Source organism: Eublepharis macularius, chromosome 9 (genome assembly GCF_028583425.1).
Source record: "Eublepharis macularius isolate TG4126 chromosome 9, MPM_Emac_v1.0, whole genome shotgun sequence".
Taxonomy (NCBI): Eukaryota; Metazoa; Chordata; class Lepidosauria; order Squamata; family Eublepharidae; genus Eublepharis; species Eublepharis macularius.
In genome coordinates this window covers 12,986,819-13,005,452 of record NC_072798.1, presented here as the reverse complement: position 1 = coordinate 13,005,452, position 18,634 = coordinate 12,986,819, and the positions used below count along the sequence as shown (strand labels likewise).

General features: G+C 49.2%; 1 protein-coding gene across 1 annotated transcript in view; it reads left to right on the top strand.

Moving 5' to 3' along the window:
- ABCC9 (ATP binding cassette subfamily C member 9) overlaps positions 1-18,634 on the top strand; it is a 93,530-nt gene that overhangs the window by 13,276 nt on the left and 61,620 nt on the right. Inside the window, exons 5-7 of the mRNA XM_054988299.1 lie at positions 5,662-5,828; positions 13,133-13,375; positions 14,830-15,024. Of these exons, the coding sequence (XP_054844274.1) occupies positions 5,662-5,828; positions 13,133-13,375; positions 14,830-15,024 (605 nt within the window). The remainder of the gene's footprint in view (positions 1-5,661; positions 5,829-13,132; positions 13,376-14,829; positions 15,025-18,634) is intronic.

Genomic DNA, 18,634 nt, shown 5'->3' with positions numbered 1-18,634 from the left:
TCTCTCTGAACACTGGACTACTGGTATTCAGCCACCCCAGTCACCACCCTCTTTGTCTGTAGTCCATCTCCAGGTTGTCTCTGGCCTAGCTATCTGCAGCTTGCCTTTGGCCTTTTGCCAAGGTAGGCGTCTGCTAGGGTTGCCAGCCTTCAGGTAGGTGTACTAGAAAAAGAGTCTCCCCTAGAGGAGATAGGCTGCTATGCTACTCAAGAAAATCTCCCACTATCTCAGTTTATTAAGTATTTTTAACAGTGTGCAAAGTGCATCTAATAAATAGTACAAAATACATACAGTCAATAATAAATACAATAACATGAGTAACAATCCAATTACAAAAGTTCATTAATTGCATAACAGCATAGGGTAAATCATCAGTACAATCCATGTCAGTTTCAAAGGTCGTCTCTGACTGGTTCTTCCCGTGGTTCCCACTATCCTTGGTAAATGGTATTCCACCGAACACTGTCTGTAGTAGCAAATTCTTATATCCTGGCCTTCCAGATGGAAATCAAGCTGTGGGACGCCCCCCGGGAAGACTCTGCCCAACAAACTGCTAGCCACATTTGTTTTGCCCATTGAGCTTCTTCAAGGGCAATTATCTACAAATAAAACAGCAGACCGACCTAGCAAGATACCCTACCGAGGCCCCTCCCCTTCCCAAATCCCACCATCCCCAAATTTCCCAACTCTAGTCTGCCTTGAGACTGGAACAACTGACTTTATTTTAGCCTTTTGTAATCCAGTTGGTTACTGCAGTTTCTTTCACCAGCCTTCTAGTAATTAATTGTGACAGTCAAATTCCTTCTGTTTGCTTCTGGCTCGATAAAGGACGATGTGGAAATTTTCCTTTTGCTTGCCTTTGCAAGAAAAGCAAAACCCCAAGTCACTTGAGCATCCATCTACCCCCTACCCCCGCTTCATTTTAATGACTGGATCTGCCCTGTGCAGTAGGGATGTGCGTTTCGGCATTCAGAATGCCGAAAGAATGCCGAAACAAAAGTGTTTCGGCTTCTTTCGGGGAATGCCGAAACGTTTCGGGGAATGCCGAAACGTTTCGGGTAGCCGAAAGAAAAAAGCCGAAACGTTTCGGGATTCTTTCGGCTTTCTTTCGGCTTTTCTATGGGAAAATGCCTCCGTCTTCCAGGACGTCTGGAGGACACATTTTCCCACCGAATAAGCCCAAAATTGGTGGGGACCTTCCTCTAACCCTTCTCTAACAACCACCCAAGTTTCAGACAGATTGGACTTTGGGGGGCCATGTTATGGCCCCCCAAAGCAGGTCCCCCCATCCTCCCATAAGAAAGCGAAGGAGCAGCATATTGTTAGCATGCTGCTGCTGATCTTTCTTCATTATTTCCTATGGGGAAAAAATGAAGAGGCAGGCTTCCTTTGCCAGGGGTGGCATTTTGCATGCAAAATGCCCCCCAGCCCTCAGGGGCCCTTCTCCCACCCCTCCTCCCACCCCCCACCAAGGCTCAGCCTGCTCCCACTTGGGGGGGCCATTTCATGGCCTCCCCAAGTAGGTGCTCTAATCTCTACCACTGACAGCTGGGGGAGGCTTGTGTTGCCAGGGGTGGCATTTTGCATGCAAAATGCCCCCCAACCCTCTGGGGCCCTTCTCCCACCCCTCCTCCCACCCCCCACCAAGGCTCAGCCTGCTCCCACTTGGGGGGGCATTTCATGGCCTCCCCAAGTAGGTGCTCTGCTCTCATCTCTACCACTGACAGCTGGGGGAGGCTTGTGTTGCCAGGGGTGGCATTTTGCATGCAAAATGCCCCCCAGCCCTCTGGGGCCCTTCTCCCACCCTTCCTCCCACCCCCCACCAAGGCTCAGACTGCTCCCACTTGGGGGGGCCATTTCATGGCCTCCCCAAGTAGGTCCTCTCAGCCCCTAAAGTCCACCCCTTACAGCCCCACACAAACCCAATTCCCCCCCAGCTGCCACACACAGACCCAAATCCCCACATTAGCCCCTCACAGACCCAAATCCACCCCCACCTGCCCCACACCCATAACCCCAGGAACAGGCTGGCAAAGGCCAGCCCTCTCCCTTTGTTCCCTATGCTGGGAACTTCTAAACTCTCTTTCCCTGGGCAATTCTGCACAGCCCAGGGGTGCCACAATGGTGGGCACACTTCTGAGTGCCAGCTGGTCCCTGTGAAAGAGCACCTGAACCACAGACACCCTCCCTCAAATTCCCCCACCACCTACAGAGATGGCTGGCCAGCCAGCCCCATTGTTCCCTATGATGGGAACCAACTGCACAACAAAGAATAAAACAAGAACAACACAAAATAAAGTTTTAAAAAAATTATATTCTCCCTTCCAAAGTACAAGTAGGCAAAGCATTATGACACATTACACCAGCAGTCCCCCACACAGAAAAATTAAAACAAAACTCACTTAACATCAGAGAATCACAAAGCATGATTCCTGTCAAAAACACTTTATTTCTTGAACAGCTTTAGGTTACACAGCAGGGGGGAACACCAAAGGGCATGGCAGCACTATCTTACACAAAAATAACACAACTCACTTCACATCAGAGAATCACAAAGCACAATTCCTGTTAAAAACACTTTATTTCTTGAACAGCTTTAGGTTACACAGCAGGGGGGAACACCAAAGGGCATGGCAGCACTATCTTACACAAAAATAACACAACTCACTTAACATCAGAGAATCACAAAAACACAATTCCTGGCAAAAACACTTTATTTCTTGAACAGCTTTAGGTTACACAGTAGGAGGGCACAACAGGGCATGATAGCAATGTACTGCAAAAAATAATACAACCCACTTCACCGTTTTTGACAGCAATTGTGTTTGTGTGATTCTCTGATGTGAAGTGAGTTGTGTTATTTTTGTGTAGTACACTGCTTTCCTGCTCTGTGGTGCCTTCCTAAAGCAGTTACAGAAATAAAGTGCTTTTGACAGCAATTTTTTGGGGTGATTCTTTAATGTGAAGCGAGTTGTGTTATTTTTGTGTAAGATAGTGCTGCCATGCCCTTTGGTGTTCCCCCCTGCTGTGTAACCTAAAGCTGTTCAAGAAATAAAGTGTTTTTAACAGGAATTGTGCTTTGTGATTCTCTGATGTGAAGTGAGTTGTGTTATTTTTGTGTAAGATAGTGCTGCCATGCCCTTTGGTGTTCCCCCCTGCTGTGTAACCTAAAGCTGTTCAAGAAATAAAGTGTTTTTGACAGGAATCATGCTTTGTGATTCTCTGATGTTAAGTGAGTTTTGTTTTAATTTTTCTGTGTGGGGGACTGCTGGTGTAATGTGTCATAATGCTTTGCCTACTTGTACTTTGGAAGGGAGAATATAATTTTTTTAAAACTTTATTTTGTGTTGTTCTTGTTTTATTCTTTGTTGTGCAGTTGGTTCCCATCATAGGGAACAATGGGGCTGGCTGGCCAGCCATCTCTGTAGGTGGTGGGGGAATTTGAGGGAGGGTGTCTGTGGTTCAGGTGCTCTTTCACAGGGACCAGCTGGCACTCAGAAGTGTGCCCACCATTGTGGCACCCCTGGGCTGTGCAGAATTGCCCAGGGAAAGAGAGTTTAGAAGTTCCCAGCATAGGGAACAAAGGGAGAGGGCTGGCCTTTGCCAGCCTGTTCCTGGGGTTATGGGTGTAGGGCAGGTGGGGGTGGATTTGGGTCTGTGAGGGGCTAATGTGGGGATTTGGGTCTGTGTGTGGCAGCTGGGGGGGAATTGGGTTTGTGTGGGGCTGTAAGGGGTGGACTTTAGGGGCTGAGAGGACCTACTTGGGGAGGCCATGAAATGGCCCCCCCAAGTGGGAGCAGTCTGAGCCTTGGTGGGGGGTGGGAGGAAGGGTGGGAGAAGGGCCCCAGAGGGCTGGGGGGCATTTTGCATGCAAAATGCCACCCCTGGCAACACAAGCCTCCCCCAGCTGTCAGTGGTAGAGATGAGAGCAGAGCATCTACTTGGGGAGGCCATGAAATGCCCCCCCAAGTGGGAGCAGGCTGAGCCTTGGTGGGGGGTGGGAGGAGGGGTGGGAGAAGGGCCCCAGAGGGTTGGGGGGCATTTTGCATGCAAAATGCCACCCCTGGCAACACAAGCCTCCCCCAGCTGTCAGTGGTAGAGATTAGAGCACCTACTTGGGGAGGCCATGAAATGGCCCCCCCAAGTGGGAGCAGGCTGAGCCTTGGTGGGGGGTGGGAGGAGGGGTGGGAGAAGGGCCCCTGAGGGTAGGGGGGCATTTTGCATGCAAAATGCCACCCCTGGCAAAGGAAGCCTGCCTCTTCATTTTTCCCCATAGGAAATAATGAAGAAAGATCAGCAGCAGCATGCTAACAATATGCTGCTCCTTCGCTTTCTTATGGGAGGATGGGGGGACCTGCTTTGGGGGGCCATAACATGGCCCCCCAAAGTCCAATCTGTCTGAAACTTGGGTGGTTGTTAGAGAAGGGTTAGAGGAAGGTCCCCACCAATTTTGGGCTTATTAGGTGGGAAAATGCCTCCTCCAGGCGTCCTGAAAGACGGAGGCATTTTCCCCAAAAAAAACCCCGAAAGAATGCCGAAAGAATGCCGAAAGAATCCCGAATCCCGAATCCCGAATCCCGAAAGAGATTCTTGTTTCGGCTTTCGGCTTTAACGGTAGAGAATCTTGTTTCGGGTAATCCCGAAACAAGAAAGCCGAAAGTTTTTTCCTTGCACACCCCTACTGTGCAGTAAAAAAGAGCAAGAGTCCGGTAGCAGCTATGAGACAAACAAAATTTGTGGTAGGGTGTGTGAGCTTCCATGAGTCACAGCTCACTTCTTCAGATACAGCTAGCTGTATCTGAAGAAGCTGTACAGCTGTATCTGAAGAAGCGAGCTGTGACTCACGAAACCTCATACCCTACCACAAATTTTGTTAGTCTTATAGGTACTACTGGACTCTTGCTCTTTCCTACTGCTATAGACAGACTAACACGGCTCCCTTCTTGCCTGATGCACTTCAGAGCTGATATATAAAGCTTGCAGTTCAAGAGTAAGACCCTAATCAAGTAAATGCCGTTACTATGATTAAACTGACCCTATTGCTTCTATACTGTATGTTGAGTTGCCTTCAAATGCTCAGTAGACTGAAAAGTTGTTTAATGATGCATGCATGTGAAGGTGTGCTTATCTCAGCCTGGCCTAGCGATGTCTCCAGGGAAAACATAATGTGTAAATTGCCCCTGTACTTCAGCCATGCGGTAAATTTGACAGCCAAAATTGCAAATCAAATATTCTTCCAGTATGTAAAAAGCTACGATGGTTTTGGTAAATATGCAAATAGAAATGTGCAGAATGCTTAATCAGTTAACTGGTTAAAAGACAGATGATCTTCAGATCTGGGGGCAAGACTAACAGAAGGCAAAGCAATGAAGTATTTGATTAAAAGATGCAGTTGTAAAAGTTCCCTCTGTAGTCTGTGTTCTGTTACTTTTTCCTGACCCCTTCATGGTTGTTTGAGATCTACCAGATAAACTTATCACAAGATAGTAGTCAAATTGATTTGCCTCCTTTTTTTGTCATTGTTCAAGGCTTCATTGAATGAATCTGCTTTACGTTTACTGAGCTGGCAATTGGCAGGCCCATAAATAAAGCAAAATTTGCAACTAAACCATCAAAAAAAAAGAGGTGTACTTCATTCATTCATTCATATCCACCCCGCAGCTCTCTTCCTGTACTGGGTCATGGCTTTTGTCACCAAAACCATCAAGCTGGTCAGGTATTGCCAAGACGCGGTGCCGTTGGTTCAGCTGCGTTTCTGCATCACCGTCATCATGGTTGTGCTCTACGGGTTGCTGATGGCGGTAGAGATCAACGTCATCCGTGTTCGGGTATGTGTTTCTCTCTCTGATCCTTTGCGGTGTAGACCTCAATCTCCTTGAGTTGGGTTGCCTGAATGTGAGGCTTTGAGTCCTTGATGAAGTCAAGGGTTTTGTTCCCCCGCCCTCAATTTCTAGGATTTTTTTTTTAAAAAAATAATTGATTTACAGCATGCTGTTTTGTGATAGTTCGGTTGGTTCCTAATAAAATGGTATTAGCCCATTACCAGAGATGGGGAATGAGGTGTGGCTGTCTCCATCATGACCTGATTGTGAGCATCATTCATACATCCGAGCTGAGAACTCTGCTTCATCAGACTAAAAATCCCCTTAGTCTAGCATCCTTCTTCCACAGTGATTTTCTCCTGTTTTTCCGAGCACCTAATATTCAGATATAGACCCCTTTGGAACCTGAAGGTTCCATTAATAACTGTTGATGGATCTTCACTAACTGGTCTAATCCCATTTTACCGCTACCTAAGACTATGGCCATTACTTTATCTTGTGTCACTGAGTTCAGAAGTAAATTTTACATTGTACGAAGAAGTACATTACTTTGAGTCTCTCTACACATGACTAAGTACCTATGAACATTCAAGACCAGGATTTTATGTGTGATCCTCAATTCACGTGTAAGCTGTTCTTGCTCAGCACCTGTGCATGCCGCTTTCACGGGAGCTCCCTTTGTGTGATTGCATCCGCAAGTGATTCCAGAGGGCAAAACGCTAATTTAGCACTGTTTTTGCTGCGAGAACAAGAACTGTAGGCTCCTTTGACTTGCCAATTTGCATTTCTTTGAGGTGTGAGAAAGTGTCAAGATCTGCATTTCAATGAATGGATGTGGGGGGAACTGGGATACTTTTAGCAGTTGAAGAGGAACTGATATAGAATGTGTGAATGTATTCACCTGGAGCAAATTGAGGTGTGACTGTGTGTCCTGCTTCCAGAGGTTGCCGAGTCTTAAGAGTGCTGCTGACAGGTAACGAGGTCCAGCTGGCAAGGCGAGGAATGTGCAAAGTCCGTAAATCAAGGGAGTAGTCGAGGACAGGCCGGGTCGGAGGTCAGAGAGACAGTTCCAAGGAGCAAACACAGGCAGTACAGGAGCAGCTTAGAGAACTCGTTGAAGCCACGCTGAAGGGAGCCCTCCCTCTGGCTTTTATAATCTAAGGGCATTCGGTCAGCTCGCACAGCTGCGTCAAGTCTCCTCCTCTGAAGCCCCTCCTTCCTCTGAGAAGGCTGGCCTGTTCAGAGCCCGGAGGCGTGCAGATTGACGTCGGGTCTGTAAGTCTCTTCTGTCCCTGCTACGCCGACGTTGCTCTCGGTAGTCTGGAGATGTTGGAGGGGATAAGGAAGCTGGCTGCATCTGGGCCGGTGGCTCTGGGTGGGGAAGGGGAACTTCTGGCTGGGATTCAGCCTCTGACTGTTCAGCTGTGGTCGGCTGCTGGGAGACAGGCTGCTCCCCCCCAGGAGGAGCAAGGCTGTCAGCAAGCGTCAGCTGTTCCAGTTCCTCCTCCTCAGAGGACTCGTCAAGCTCAGGCTGTACTATGACACCATCCCCTCCCCCAGGGCCCCCCACACTGGATGGGGCCGGTTTCCGTGGATAGGCCCGGTGGAAGCGGCGCACCAAGTCGGGGGCATGAAGATTCTCCGCAGGTTCCCAAGAGCGGTCCTCGGGTCCGTACCCCTTCCAGTCCACCAGATACTGGAGTTGGCCACGTCGTCGTCTGGAGTCCAATATTTGCGCTACTTCATATTCCTCCTGGCCCTCTATCATGACAGGTAGTGGTGGCGCCTCTGGATCTCGGAGAGGATGTGGGGGGGCAACGGGAACAAGGAGGGACCGATGAAACACAGGATGAATACGGAGCGTAGAGGGTAGCTGTAACCGGTAGGCCACGGGGTTGATTTGGGCAGTAACTAGGAATGGGCCAATAAAGCGGGCATCCAACTTTCGGGAGGGCCTCTGACTGCGGAGGTGTCGAGTTGAGAGCCACACCTTGTCCCCAACCTTGAGAGTCTCTCCTGGCTGACGCCTACGATCAGCAGCCTCTTTGTATGCCTCTTTGGCCTGGTGTAGTTGGTCCTGCAGGACCTTATGCAGTGCCTGCAATTCCTCCACAAAGTCATTGACAGCTGGTACTGGTGCAGTGGGCATGACCGGCGGGAAAAACCGGGGATGGAACCCATAATTGGCCATGAACGGGGTCTGACGGATTGAGGTATGCACTGAGTTGTTGTATGCAAACTCCGCCAGGGGGAGCAGTGGGGCCCAGTCATCCTGCTGGTGGTTTACATAGCACCTGAGATACTGTTCCAGTGTGGCATTGGTGCGTTCCGTCTGGCCATCAGACTGGGGGTGATAAGCGGAAGATAAGTGTACTTGGGTGCCCAGTAGGGTGTGTAGGGTGCGCCAGAAGCGGGAGGTGAACTGGGTCCCCCGATCAGAGATCAGGTGTTCTGGCAATCCGTGGAGGCGGAAAACATGGTGTAAGTACAGCCGGGCAGTTTCGCGGGCAGTTGGGAGTCCGGAACAAGGAACAAAGTGAGCCATCTTAGTCAGGAGGTCCACCACCACTAGGATGCTTGTGTTCCCTGCAGAAGTAGGGAGGTCCGTGACGAAGTCCATGGACACAGCTTTCCAGGGGCCATTAGGAGTGGGCAGGGGGAGCAATAGTCCTGTAGGCCTGCCAGGGGGATCTTTGGCTCGCCTGCAGGTGCTGCAGGAGGCTACGTACTGGGCTACATCGGTCTGTACATGGGGCCACCAAAACTCCCGGGTCAGCAGATGTGCTGTCTTATACCGACCAAAGTGTCCAGCGGGTTTGGTGTCATGCGCTAGTTGCAGGACTTCGGTCCGTAGTGGCCCCGGTGGCACATAGACCCGGTCTTGGTGGGTGAGCATCCCCGCCTGCTCTCGGTAACCCCTGGGGGGATTCTGCGTAGGATCACGAAGACACTGGAGCATCTTCATGGCGAAGGGGTCACGTAGCTGTTGTTCCTGGATCCGTTCCTGGAGCGAGGCAGTAGGGGGCACGGCAGCAAACACTTCCGGCGGTAGAACTGTGGATAGAAGCGGCTCCTTAAGGGACGGGGAAGCGAACTCAGGTTTTCGAGAGAGGGCATCTGCCCGCTTGTTCTGGGAGCTGGGAATGTAGGTAATGGTAAAGTTAAAACGGGAGAAAAACAGGGACCATCGAATCTGCCTCTGGTTCAATCTACGAGCAGTCTGTAGATACTCAAGATTCCGGTGGTCTGTGCGAACTTGCACGGGGTGCCGGGCACCCTCTAGGTGGTGCCGCCAGACCTCAAACGCTGATTTAATCGCCAGGAGCTCCCTCTCCCAGATGGTGTAGTTTTTCTCGGCTGCATTGAGTTGCCGGGAGTAGTAGGCGCAGGGTCGTAGAGGGCCCGCGGCAGTGTCTTGCTGGGATAACACAGCGCCAAGTGCGACACTGGAGGCATCAGTCTCGACCACAAAGGGTATGCTTGGGTCTGGGTAACGTAGGAGCGGTTCCGTTGCAAACCGGGTTTTTAGCTGCTGGAAGGCCTGTTGCGCTTCTACTGTCCAGCGGAAGGGTTCTCGGGGCCGTAGCAACTTGGTGAGGGGCACTGTTAGGAGGGCAAAGTTTGGGATGAATTGCCGATAGTAGTTGGCGAAGCCAAGGAACCTCTGAATGTCTTTCCGATTTCGAGGTGCCTGCCAAGACAGCACTGCCTCCACCTTTTGGGGGTCCATCCTTATGCCCTGTGGGGTGATGAGATGCCCTAGAAATTCTACAGTGTCTAAGTCAAATGCACACTTCTCCAACTTAGCATACAGGCCATGTTGCCTCAGGCGTTGGAGGACAGCCCGAACATGTTTGGTGTGTTCAGCGGGGTCCTGGGAGAAGATCAGGATATCATCAAGGTAAATTATCACAAAGTGATCCAGCAAGTCCCGGAAGACATCATTCATGAAGCGCTGGAACACAGCTGGGGCATTACAGAGGCCAAAGGGCATGACTAAGTACTCATACTGGCCATACCGGGTACCAAACGCAGTCTTCCACTCATCTCCAGGGCGTATACGCACCAAATTGTAGGCGCCTCGCAGATCGAGCTTGGTGTACCTTTGGGCCCCCCGTAATCGGTCCAGTAGTTCTGGGATCAGTGGCAGTGGGTAGCGGTCCCTTATGGTGATGCGATTGAGGGCCCGGTAATCATTACATAGGCGCAACTCCCCGGATTTCTTTTTTACAAACAAGACAGGGGCTGAGGTAGGGGAAGTGGATGGACGGATGAATCCTCTTTGCAAATTCTTGGCCAAAAACTCTTGTAGGGCTCCTCGCTCAGGTTCTGATAGGGAATACAACCGCCCAGTGGGCAAGGGGGCATCAGGAATAAGGTGGATGGCGCAATCATATGGCCGGTGTGGGGGCAACCGGTCGGCGCCTTTCTCTTGGAAGACATCCTGGAACTCTGCATATTTGGCTGGGAGTGCAGACAGATCTGAACTGGTGCTCCCTCCCAGGAGCACAGAGGGCGCCTCATGGGGACATGGGGTCTGGAAGCGCAGGTTCTGCTTGCTCCACTCAATCAAGGGGTCATGCTTCTTCAACCAGGACATCCCCAGCACTACCGGGAAGCGAGGCATGGCAGCGATGTCAAAGCTGAGCTGCTCCTGATGGTTCCCTATGTGCAGACCTAGAAGGTGGGTTTCCTGAGTAACTGGACCCGAGCGTAGAGGCCGACCATCGATGGCTTCCACCAAAACTGGCGTCTTTTTGGTGCGTGTCGGCACTTGGTGTTGCCTGACAAATTGGGCATCCATATAGGACTGGGCAGCTCCAGAATCCACCATGGCGTACACCAACAACCAGCGCCCCTCTGGTAGCTGCAGCTTCACGGGGATCAGAAGATGCTGGGGCCCAATGTCAGGAGGCTTTTGGTGTTCTATGGGGGGTCCAGAATGATAGGGGTGGCCTCCCCTTAAACCCTGGGGTGTAATGCTGACAGCCGAGGCTTCCACTTCCCTGGGCTCTGGGGTCAGGCTTCGGGACAAGTAGGAGCAGGGGTTGGATCCCACAGCAGGTGGTTGGCTTTCGGAGTGGCAACGTACTTCCTTGCGGCCCTGCCGTCGACTCTCCAGGCGACCGTCGATACGCAGGCAGAGTAAGATCAGGGCTGGGAGATTTGGAGGGCGCTCAACTCGGGCCACTTCATCTAGCACCTCCTCAGACAAGCCCTCCAGGTACTGGTCCATGAGTGCGGCCTCATTCCAGCCCAGGTCCTGTGCCAATAGCTGGAAGTCAGTGGTATAGTCCCTCAGAGTACCTGGCCCCTGCCGCAGCCGCCGAATGCGGCGGTTGGCCCGCTCTGCCTTCAGAGGGTCTGCAAAGATAGCCTTCAAGTGTGCCACAAAATCAGCAAAACTACTCAGCAGTGGTGAATTCATGAGCAGTAAAGGTGTCACCCATTTGGCAGCGTTCCCCTTTAAGAGGCTTAATACAAAACCGACCTTGGTCTTGTCATCAGGAAAATCTTGAGCCCGCAGCTCCATGTAGAGCTGACACTGTGCCAGGAATACAGGGAACTCTTCAACATTCCCTGCAAACTTCTCTGGAGGCTGCACTGGGCATTTCCGGGGAGGTGCAGGACCTGGCCTCAGGGTTACCTGCTGCTGCAACAAGGCTATGGTCTGGGTTAATTGCTGCACCTGTGTCTGCAGCCACTGGGTCTGGGCAGCAAGGTCAGTAGCAACAGCAGTGCCTTCCTCCATTGTGCTGGAGAATTTTGAGGGTGGCTTCAAACTGTCCTGCTTCCAGAGGTTGCCGAGTCTTAAGAGTGCTGCTGACAGGTAACGAGGTCCAGCTGGCAAGGCGAGGAATGTGCAAAGTCCGTAAATCAAGGGAGTAGTCGAGGACAGGCCGGGTCGGAGGTCAGAGAGACAGTTCCAAGGAGCAAACACAGGCAGTACAGGAGCAGCTTAGAGAACTCGTTGAAGCCACGCTGAAGGGAGCCCTCCCTCTGGCTTTTATAATCTAAGGGCATTCGGTCAGCTCGCACAGCTGCGTCAAGTCTCCTCCTCTGAAGCCCCTCCTTCCTCTGAGAAGGCTGGCCTGTTCAGAGCCCGGAGGCGTGCAGATTGACGTCGGGTCTGTAAGTCTCTTCTGTCCCTGCTACGCCGACGTTGCTCTCGGTAGTCTGGAGATGTTGGAGGGGATAAGGAAGCTGGCTGCATCTGGGCCGGTGGCTCTGGGTGGGGAAGGGGAACTTCTGGCTGGGATTCAGCCTCTGACTGTTCAGCTGTGGTCGGCTGCTGGGAGACAGGCTGCTCCCCCCCAGGAGGAGCAAGGCTGTCAGCAAGCGTCAGCTGTTCCAGTTCCTCCTCCTCAGAGGACTCGTCAAGCTCAGGCTGTACTATGACACTGTGTGAGCGAGTGCATGGGAAGCTGGAGAGGAGACACATGAAATGAGGTTCACTTGAGCATCCCTGAATCTATTGCTCATCGACTTCATTGGGTGGGTGGGAGTTTTAGTTCTCTGGGAGAGGGAGAAAAGGCTTTTTAACTGTTTTCTCTGCACCAAGTATAATGTTATATCCTTGGGGTATCTGTTTGGTCACAGAATACTATGACAGATGGACCTTTGGTCTGACCCAATAAGGCAATTCTTACATAGAGCAAAGCTACAAGTGACTTTCTTCATGTAGAGAACACTTGATTTTTCTCGCAAGTTTACCTGGGAAGTGAAATCCGAGTGGTCCTTCCCCTCTCTGTTAGAATTGCTGCCTGAAGAGCCACAAGAGGGCTTCGTTTGGGGATGGGCAGCTGCTACTTTCTCCCAGGGTGTCCTGTGGGCTGCCTGCTCCCGGGGAGCTGCTCTGGAGAAAGCGGCTGCATCGGTGAAGCTTCAGCCGCAGCGACAGTGGAAGGAACTGCTGCCGATTCTTCCACTGTCGCTGCGGCTGAAGCTTCACCGATGCTTCCACTTCCAGAGCAGCTCCCCAGGAGCAGGCAGCCCGCAGGATGCCCTGGGAGAAAGTAGCAGCTGCCCGCCCCCAAATGAAGCCCTCTTGTGGCTCTTCAGGCAGCGATTCTAACAGAGAGGGGAAGGACCACTCAGACTTCACTTCCCAGGTAAACTTGCAAAAAAAATCAAGTGTTCCCCACGTGAATAAAGTCACTTGTAGCTTTGCTCATAGTCCCTCCACAATTAAGAGCCATTTGGGGAGCAATTAATGTGGAAAACGTAATTTTAGAGAAAACCGTCTGTTTGTATGAGCCTCAGGAGAGAGACTTCATCACATACTGTTTCTCTCTGCTGTTTGTTCCCAGAGATATGTGTTTTTTACAAACCCCCAGAAAGTAAAGCCACCGGAAGATCTCCAAGATCTGGGAGTGAGATTTCTTCAACCCTTTGTCAACCTGGTCTCCAAGGCAACGTATTGGTGGATGAACACGCTGATCATATCGGCTCACAAGAAGCCCATCGACCTGAAGGCCATCGGGAAGCTGCCCATAGCAATGCGGGCACTTACAAACTACGTCTCCTTGAAAGACGCATATGAGGAACAAAAGGTAGCCCATTGCAGGGATGTCGTTTCATATCGAAAGGGCACAATGTTCCTCGCCCATTTCTGAGCCTCTGGATGGTTTTCAGACTTTCTGCCTGGGAGCTGAAATTGGCCTTCAAGAATATTATTTTCATGCACTATGGACTTACATCAACTGTGAGACAGAACCCCCTATCTTGTGGGGAGTGGTGGTATTAAACGACATAGGAACTGCCCAGTAGGAACATACTTATCACAATAGCCATGAACTCCTCCCCCAGGCACAAAATTCTGAGGGGCACAAAATTTCTCCATCCCCACCTCTATACCCTCCCCAGGGCAGCCAAGGCGAGTCCCTCATATCTGTTGGGGACACCCGTTCCTCACAAAAATCCAGCCTCCCCTCCCTGAGCAGCCTCTCATGCCGGATCTACATGCTGTGCCAAACAGAATTTTGCACCTGGGGCAAGAGGTGCCGGAACTCTGTTCCACCGCGTTCCGGCTGAAAAAAAGCCCTGCTTGTATGTTTACACCAGTGGGGCTAAGATGACCTCCCTGGGCTATTTTAAATCAGAAAGAATGGCATGTAATGGAGTCTTAAACCTCTGTTCTCTATCATTGTGCTGTTTCATTACCATGTATAATCCTGATGTGTATTGTAATCTATTGCGTTTAAGGGAGCAATTCGAAGCAGGTCTTCTTGGAAAGAACAAGGTATCACACACACACACACCCCTGCTGCCACCTTTCTCGGGTGGGCTCAGAGAGTTTTTACTTGCTTGAAACTCTATCCCCTTATTTTCATGAAATAAAAGCTTTTCCTCTTCAAAGTTCCCCAGTTTTAGTGTAATTATTGGGCAAAAGCACCAGGTCATAACGACCTGCATATTTGCAACACAGCCGGTTTTATCACTCCATCTCACCCATTTGCCTTCCGTTCAACAGCCCTCATCCCACATGGCTTTTGACCATGCCGTTGTGGATTTCAATGCCAATAGATGTACAGATGGCTTTTATAGGTGATTACTCAGATTCTTGGAGGAGAGCTCCATCAGTGGAGCCACGGTGGCTAAAGAGTACCTCCACGTATAAAGGAAGCAAACGTCCGAATACCGATGCTAAGAGGCAGCATCAGGGAAAGGCCTCGACCTCTATGCCCACTTTGCTGGGCTGTCCATGGCCTTTTTAATAGTTGAAAGGAAAATCCTCCTCCATCTTTCGCTAGTGGGAAAACTGGTTGGGTCCAGCCCTGGTTTATCAGTGCTGGCAGAATCCATATCCGTCAACTGACCCAAAAGCCCGCAAAGCACAGTGAGGCGTGCCAGGTTCCATATTTGCCAAAGTAAAATGGGAACACTGTATGTATAACCCTGAACTTCTGGGGAGAAGTCAGGAGTCAAACACGAACCGCTCATATAAATATTCTTGAGGAAGCATCCTCGTGCTTTTGGTGAATGTCCTTTTGACTTTCTTTTCCAGAAAAAAGTGGCTGACCAACCGAATCGGATCCCGTCCATTTGGCTCGCCATGTATAGGGCTTTCGGCCGGCCAATCCTCCTTAGCAGCATGTTTCGTTACTTGGCTGACCTTTTGGGGTTCGCTGGACCACTCTGCATTTCCGGTATCGTCGATAGTTTCAATAATAGTGAAATCAACGCTACCAAAACCCTAGACGTAAGTGTCATATACAGGGGTCATTTAGTAGAAAAAGAGCTGGAGGAACTCATTAGCATAATCCATTAGCATATACCACACCCTTTGCCATCACTGGAAGTGTGTCATTAGCATAACTGATTTGCATATGCAACATCCCCTGACATCACCTATCCTGGCTTTTTTGGACCCAATCCTGGCCATTCAGGGCCGAAATTGGGCCCAAAATGGCAAAAAGGGGCTGAAAATGGCCAAAAGGGGCCCAAAATGGTCAGGATCAGGCTGCTGCTGAGCGGGAGAGTGATCCACCACCCGTCAGAGGCCCGATACAGGCCGTTTTGGCTCCAATCCAGGCCAAAATGGGCCCAAAATGGCCGAGAGTCAGGTGAGTAGAGCCACCTGACATGACCTCTTTGGGGAACTGCCAGAACTGCGTTCCTGTGCATTCCCCCCTCAAAATGAGCCCTGGTCATATATGCATCTTGCTTATCTGTCATGAATGTGTATTGGTTTTGCCTCTGGTCTCTTGAGAGTATGGGAAGTTCTTTATTGCTGTAATGCCAGCAGGTTATCTCGCAAGTGTTTACATTCTCTTTCTTGCTCCGCTGAGCCAGTGTCCTTGACTGCCAGCTGAAACTGGCTTAAAATGTATCCATCTTGAGAACCAAGGATAAGTTCATTTTTCTCACTGTCTACTCTAAAACAATGTCTCACCCAACCACCCAACCCCGTTAATGGTCTTCTTTCTGAAAGGCGGGAATATTCCCTATAACTAGCAAACCTAGCCCCACATATGTCACTTCTGCCAATTCCACTGTCTGAGCACCTTGTACTGAATGGATCTCTAATAAAGTTACTTCAACTGGAACACCTGTGTGTTGTGGAGAACTTGGGGACCTATGCCAAGGATTGACAGTAAGTGAGCAACGATGACTCGCTTGGAGTCAGTGAATGATGCATTTGTCTATGTTGATATCTGGGTCATTCCATAACCCAAGTATGGAGGGAGCAGAATAGTATCACTTATCGTTATCTGTCATCATTATCTGGAAGGATACAGTCCTATGACTCCTTTCTGTTATGTCTTTCTCCAGTGAGGAAACACTTCCCACAGTGGAGAAAGACGTCCTGCACTGGAGGCCTAACAGAAAGGAATTATTGGGCACAACTAAGTTGGAAGGAATTGTTGGATCCAATCTGCCCTATTGTAACACAAGTGTTAGAAAATGTCACATCTCTAAAAGAGAACTCATGAAGCTGCCTAATACTGAGCGAGAGCCAAACCACGCGATACGAATTACACGTGAATGACATGAAAATGCACTTACATGTGTTCCAATGTCGTTTTCAACTACATGTGCCAGGAATGCAGCACTTTCTTGCAAAGTCCAGCATTGGGTTTACTGCAATATAGCTTGATTCCAACAATATGCAAGTGGAAACCTCAACCGAAGTGCAGTTCCAATGACGCACCATCTTGCGCCACTCCTAGCACTTTCCTCTGTTTGTATTATAGTGCCAAGGCATCGTTTGTGCGATATCCTCCACAAAAAGAAATCCAAGTGGGATCGCAATAAGTTTGACTTGGCACTAGCAGCTACTGTGGTCTTTTCCTTCCATTTCCTCTTGTGCAAGAACTCAAAGGGTATGAGTGCAGACATCAGGGGAGATGCATTAGAAGGAAGTCAGCAACAGTGGACCCCGCCAGAAGCCATGCTCTCTGGGAGCTGCCTCACACTGCCATGTGCTGATGACCCTGGAACTGTGTATAATTTGCTCAAGGCGATACAGGGAGTTGGACTGGATGCCAGATGTCCTTTTGTTCTCTGGTTCTACCACTGGGGAGATAAGCAGACAGCATAAAAACAGATTCAGTGGAGTAGTCAAGCACCCAGAGAAACCACGGCAAGGATCTCATCTGTATAACATCTGAGAAGATGTTGTTGTTGATCCTCAGCTTCTCTTTGATGTGGCCAACACCAGGTTGAAAATTTCATGATCAAAGTTGATCTTCTTAATTGTAGTCACTGCCAACAGGCCTAGAAATGCCTCAAAGGCACCACTCCATCCTCAACCCTTGCTCTGTATTCTGGTACAAAATGAACAGTGCACAAAACAAAGTCTTTTTTTATTACCAAAACAATAAACAAAGCAAGGAAGCATACTGTTCGTTCACCTTTAACTGAGGACTGACAAGTCCCATTTGTGGGTCAGTTCAGGCATACAATTCTTACGCTATTCAAGCTATTTAAATTAATTGGGAAGCAAAAATTATTTAACCTCCAAGTGTTTACCAAAACCACAAGTGACACAGATGCTATCTTATCAGAGTCATTGTCTCTCTCTATCCTGTAGTTATGCAGGAGGCAATACTTCTTCTAAAACATTTCCTTCCTGCAAAACATGGAACTGTCTTGGTTCAGACATACATCAAACCACGAGCTGCTTCCACACCAAAGATTTCCCACATTTCAGCCACCCAAGTGGTGATTTTTTTCATGTTTCCACATAATATCCTCTATTTGTACATTGACCGTTTACAGCCCATTCTTTCCATAGACACACACACAAAATCTGTTTTATTTTAAACCTTTTTAAAAAATCAGAGTTTTGGGGCAGGACACAGTCCACACAAGCAGTTTCTCACGCCTGAAGAGGAAACAGAGTAATTGCAAGACTTCCATGAAGAGCTGCTTAGTTACTCTTCTCATTTGTCGATGATCTCTAGGAGCCAGACCCCGGCAACAAGCAAAAGAGAATCGCTTGCCTTTTAGACAGAGGGGAGGGTATCATCAGAAGCTCTGCGAATATGAGAGTTTTTTTTTTAAAGATTGTTAAAGGTATTGCGCAGTTCCTGTCCAGTATTACTTATGCAGGGAGCAGATCACCAGAGATATCTGCAAATATGTAGAGGTTTTTAAAAAGGTTTTTAAAAAGGTACTGCAATAGGTCTTTGCTGTGCTACATTACCCATGCTTCTCAAACCAATAAAGAAAATTAAAATAGAGTGCATACAGCAGCGTGGAGGCTTCAGTGCACATCGGGAAGCCGCTAAAAACTGAGATAAAACAAATTACCCTGGGCTGTCTGGAATTTCTGTTGCAAGGCAATTTCTCACAGAATTGCATCAGCAACCAAACTACTATGGAAAATCACCCAGTGTGGAAGCAGCCATGGTCTATTTTATCTACGGTTAGTTTATGAAATTAGGATTTGGTTTGCATGGAATTCTTGTTTGCCTCAAAAAATGCTAGTTTATTACCTTTGCTTTTTCTAGGAGTTCCCTGTAGAGACCCGTCAGTCATCCCAGTCCATCGTGCAGCCAGGATTGCATCATGGAACAAGCCAGAATTAAGCATTCATTCATCACAAGAAACCACTGCATTTAAGAAGTCAGATTCAAACCATGGTTTCAGATCCTGGTCTAACGTACCCTCACTAACCATGGTTTGTGGAATTTGATGATCACACTGACCATAGTTACTTGAAAATAAAGCATGGTTTTGTGTGATGTCTGAGCCAAGCCTTTGTTTGTTTCTTCATACCTATCATTTCTCCATATGCAAATTAAGTCAACTAAAACTGTCTTTAATAGGCCATAATCATTTTTGCCTGTGGTTGGTTGAGCGCT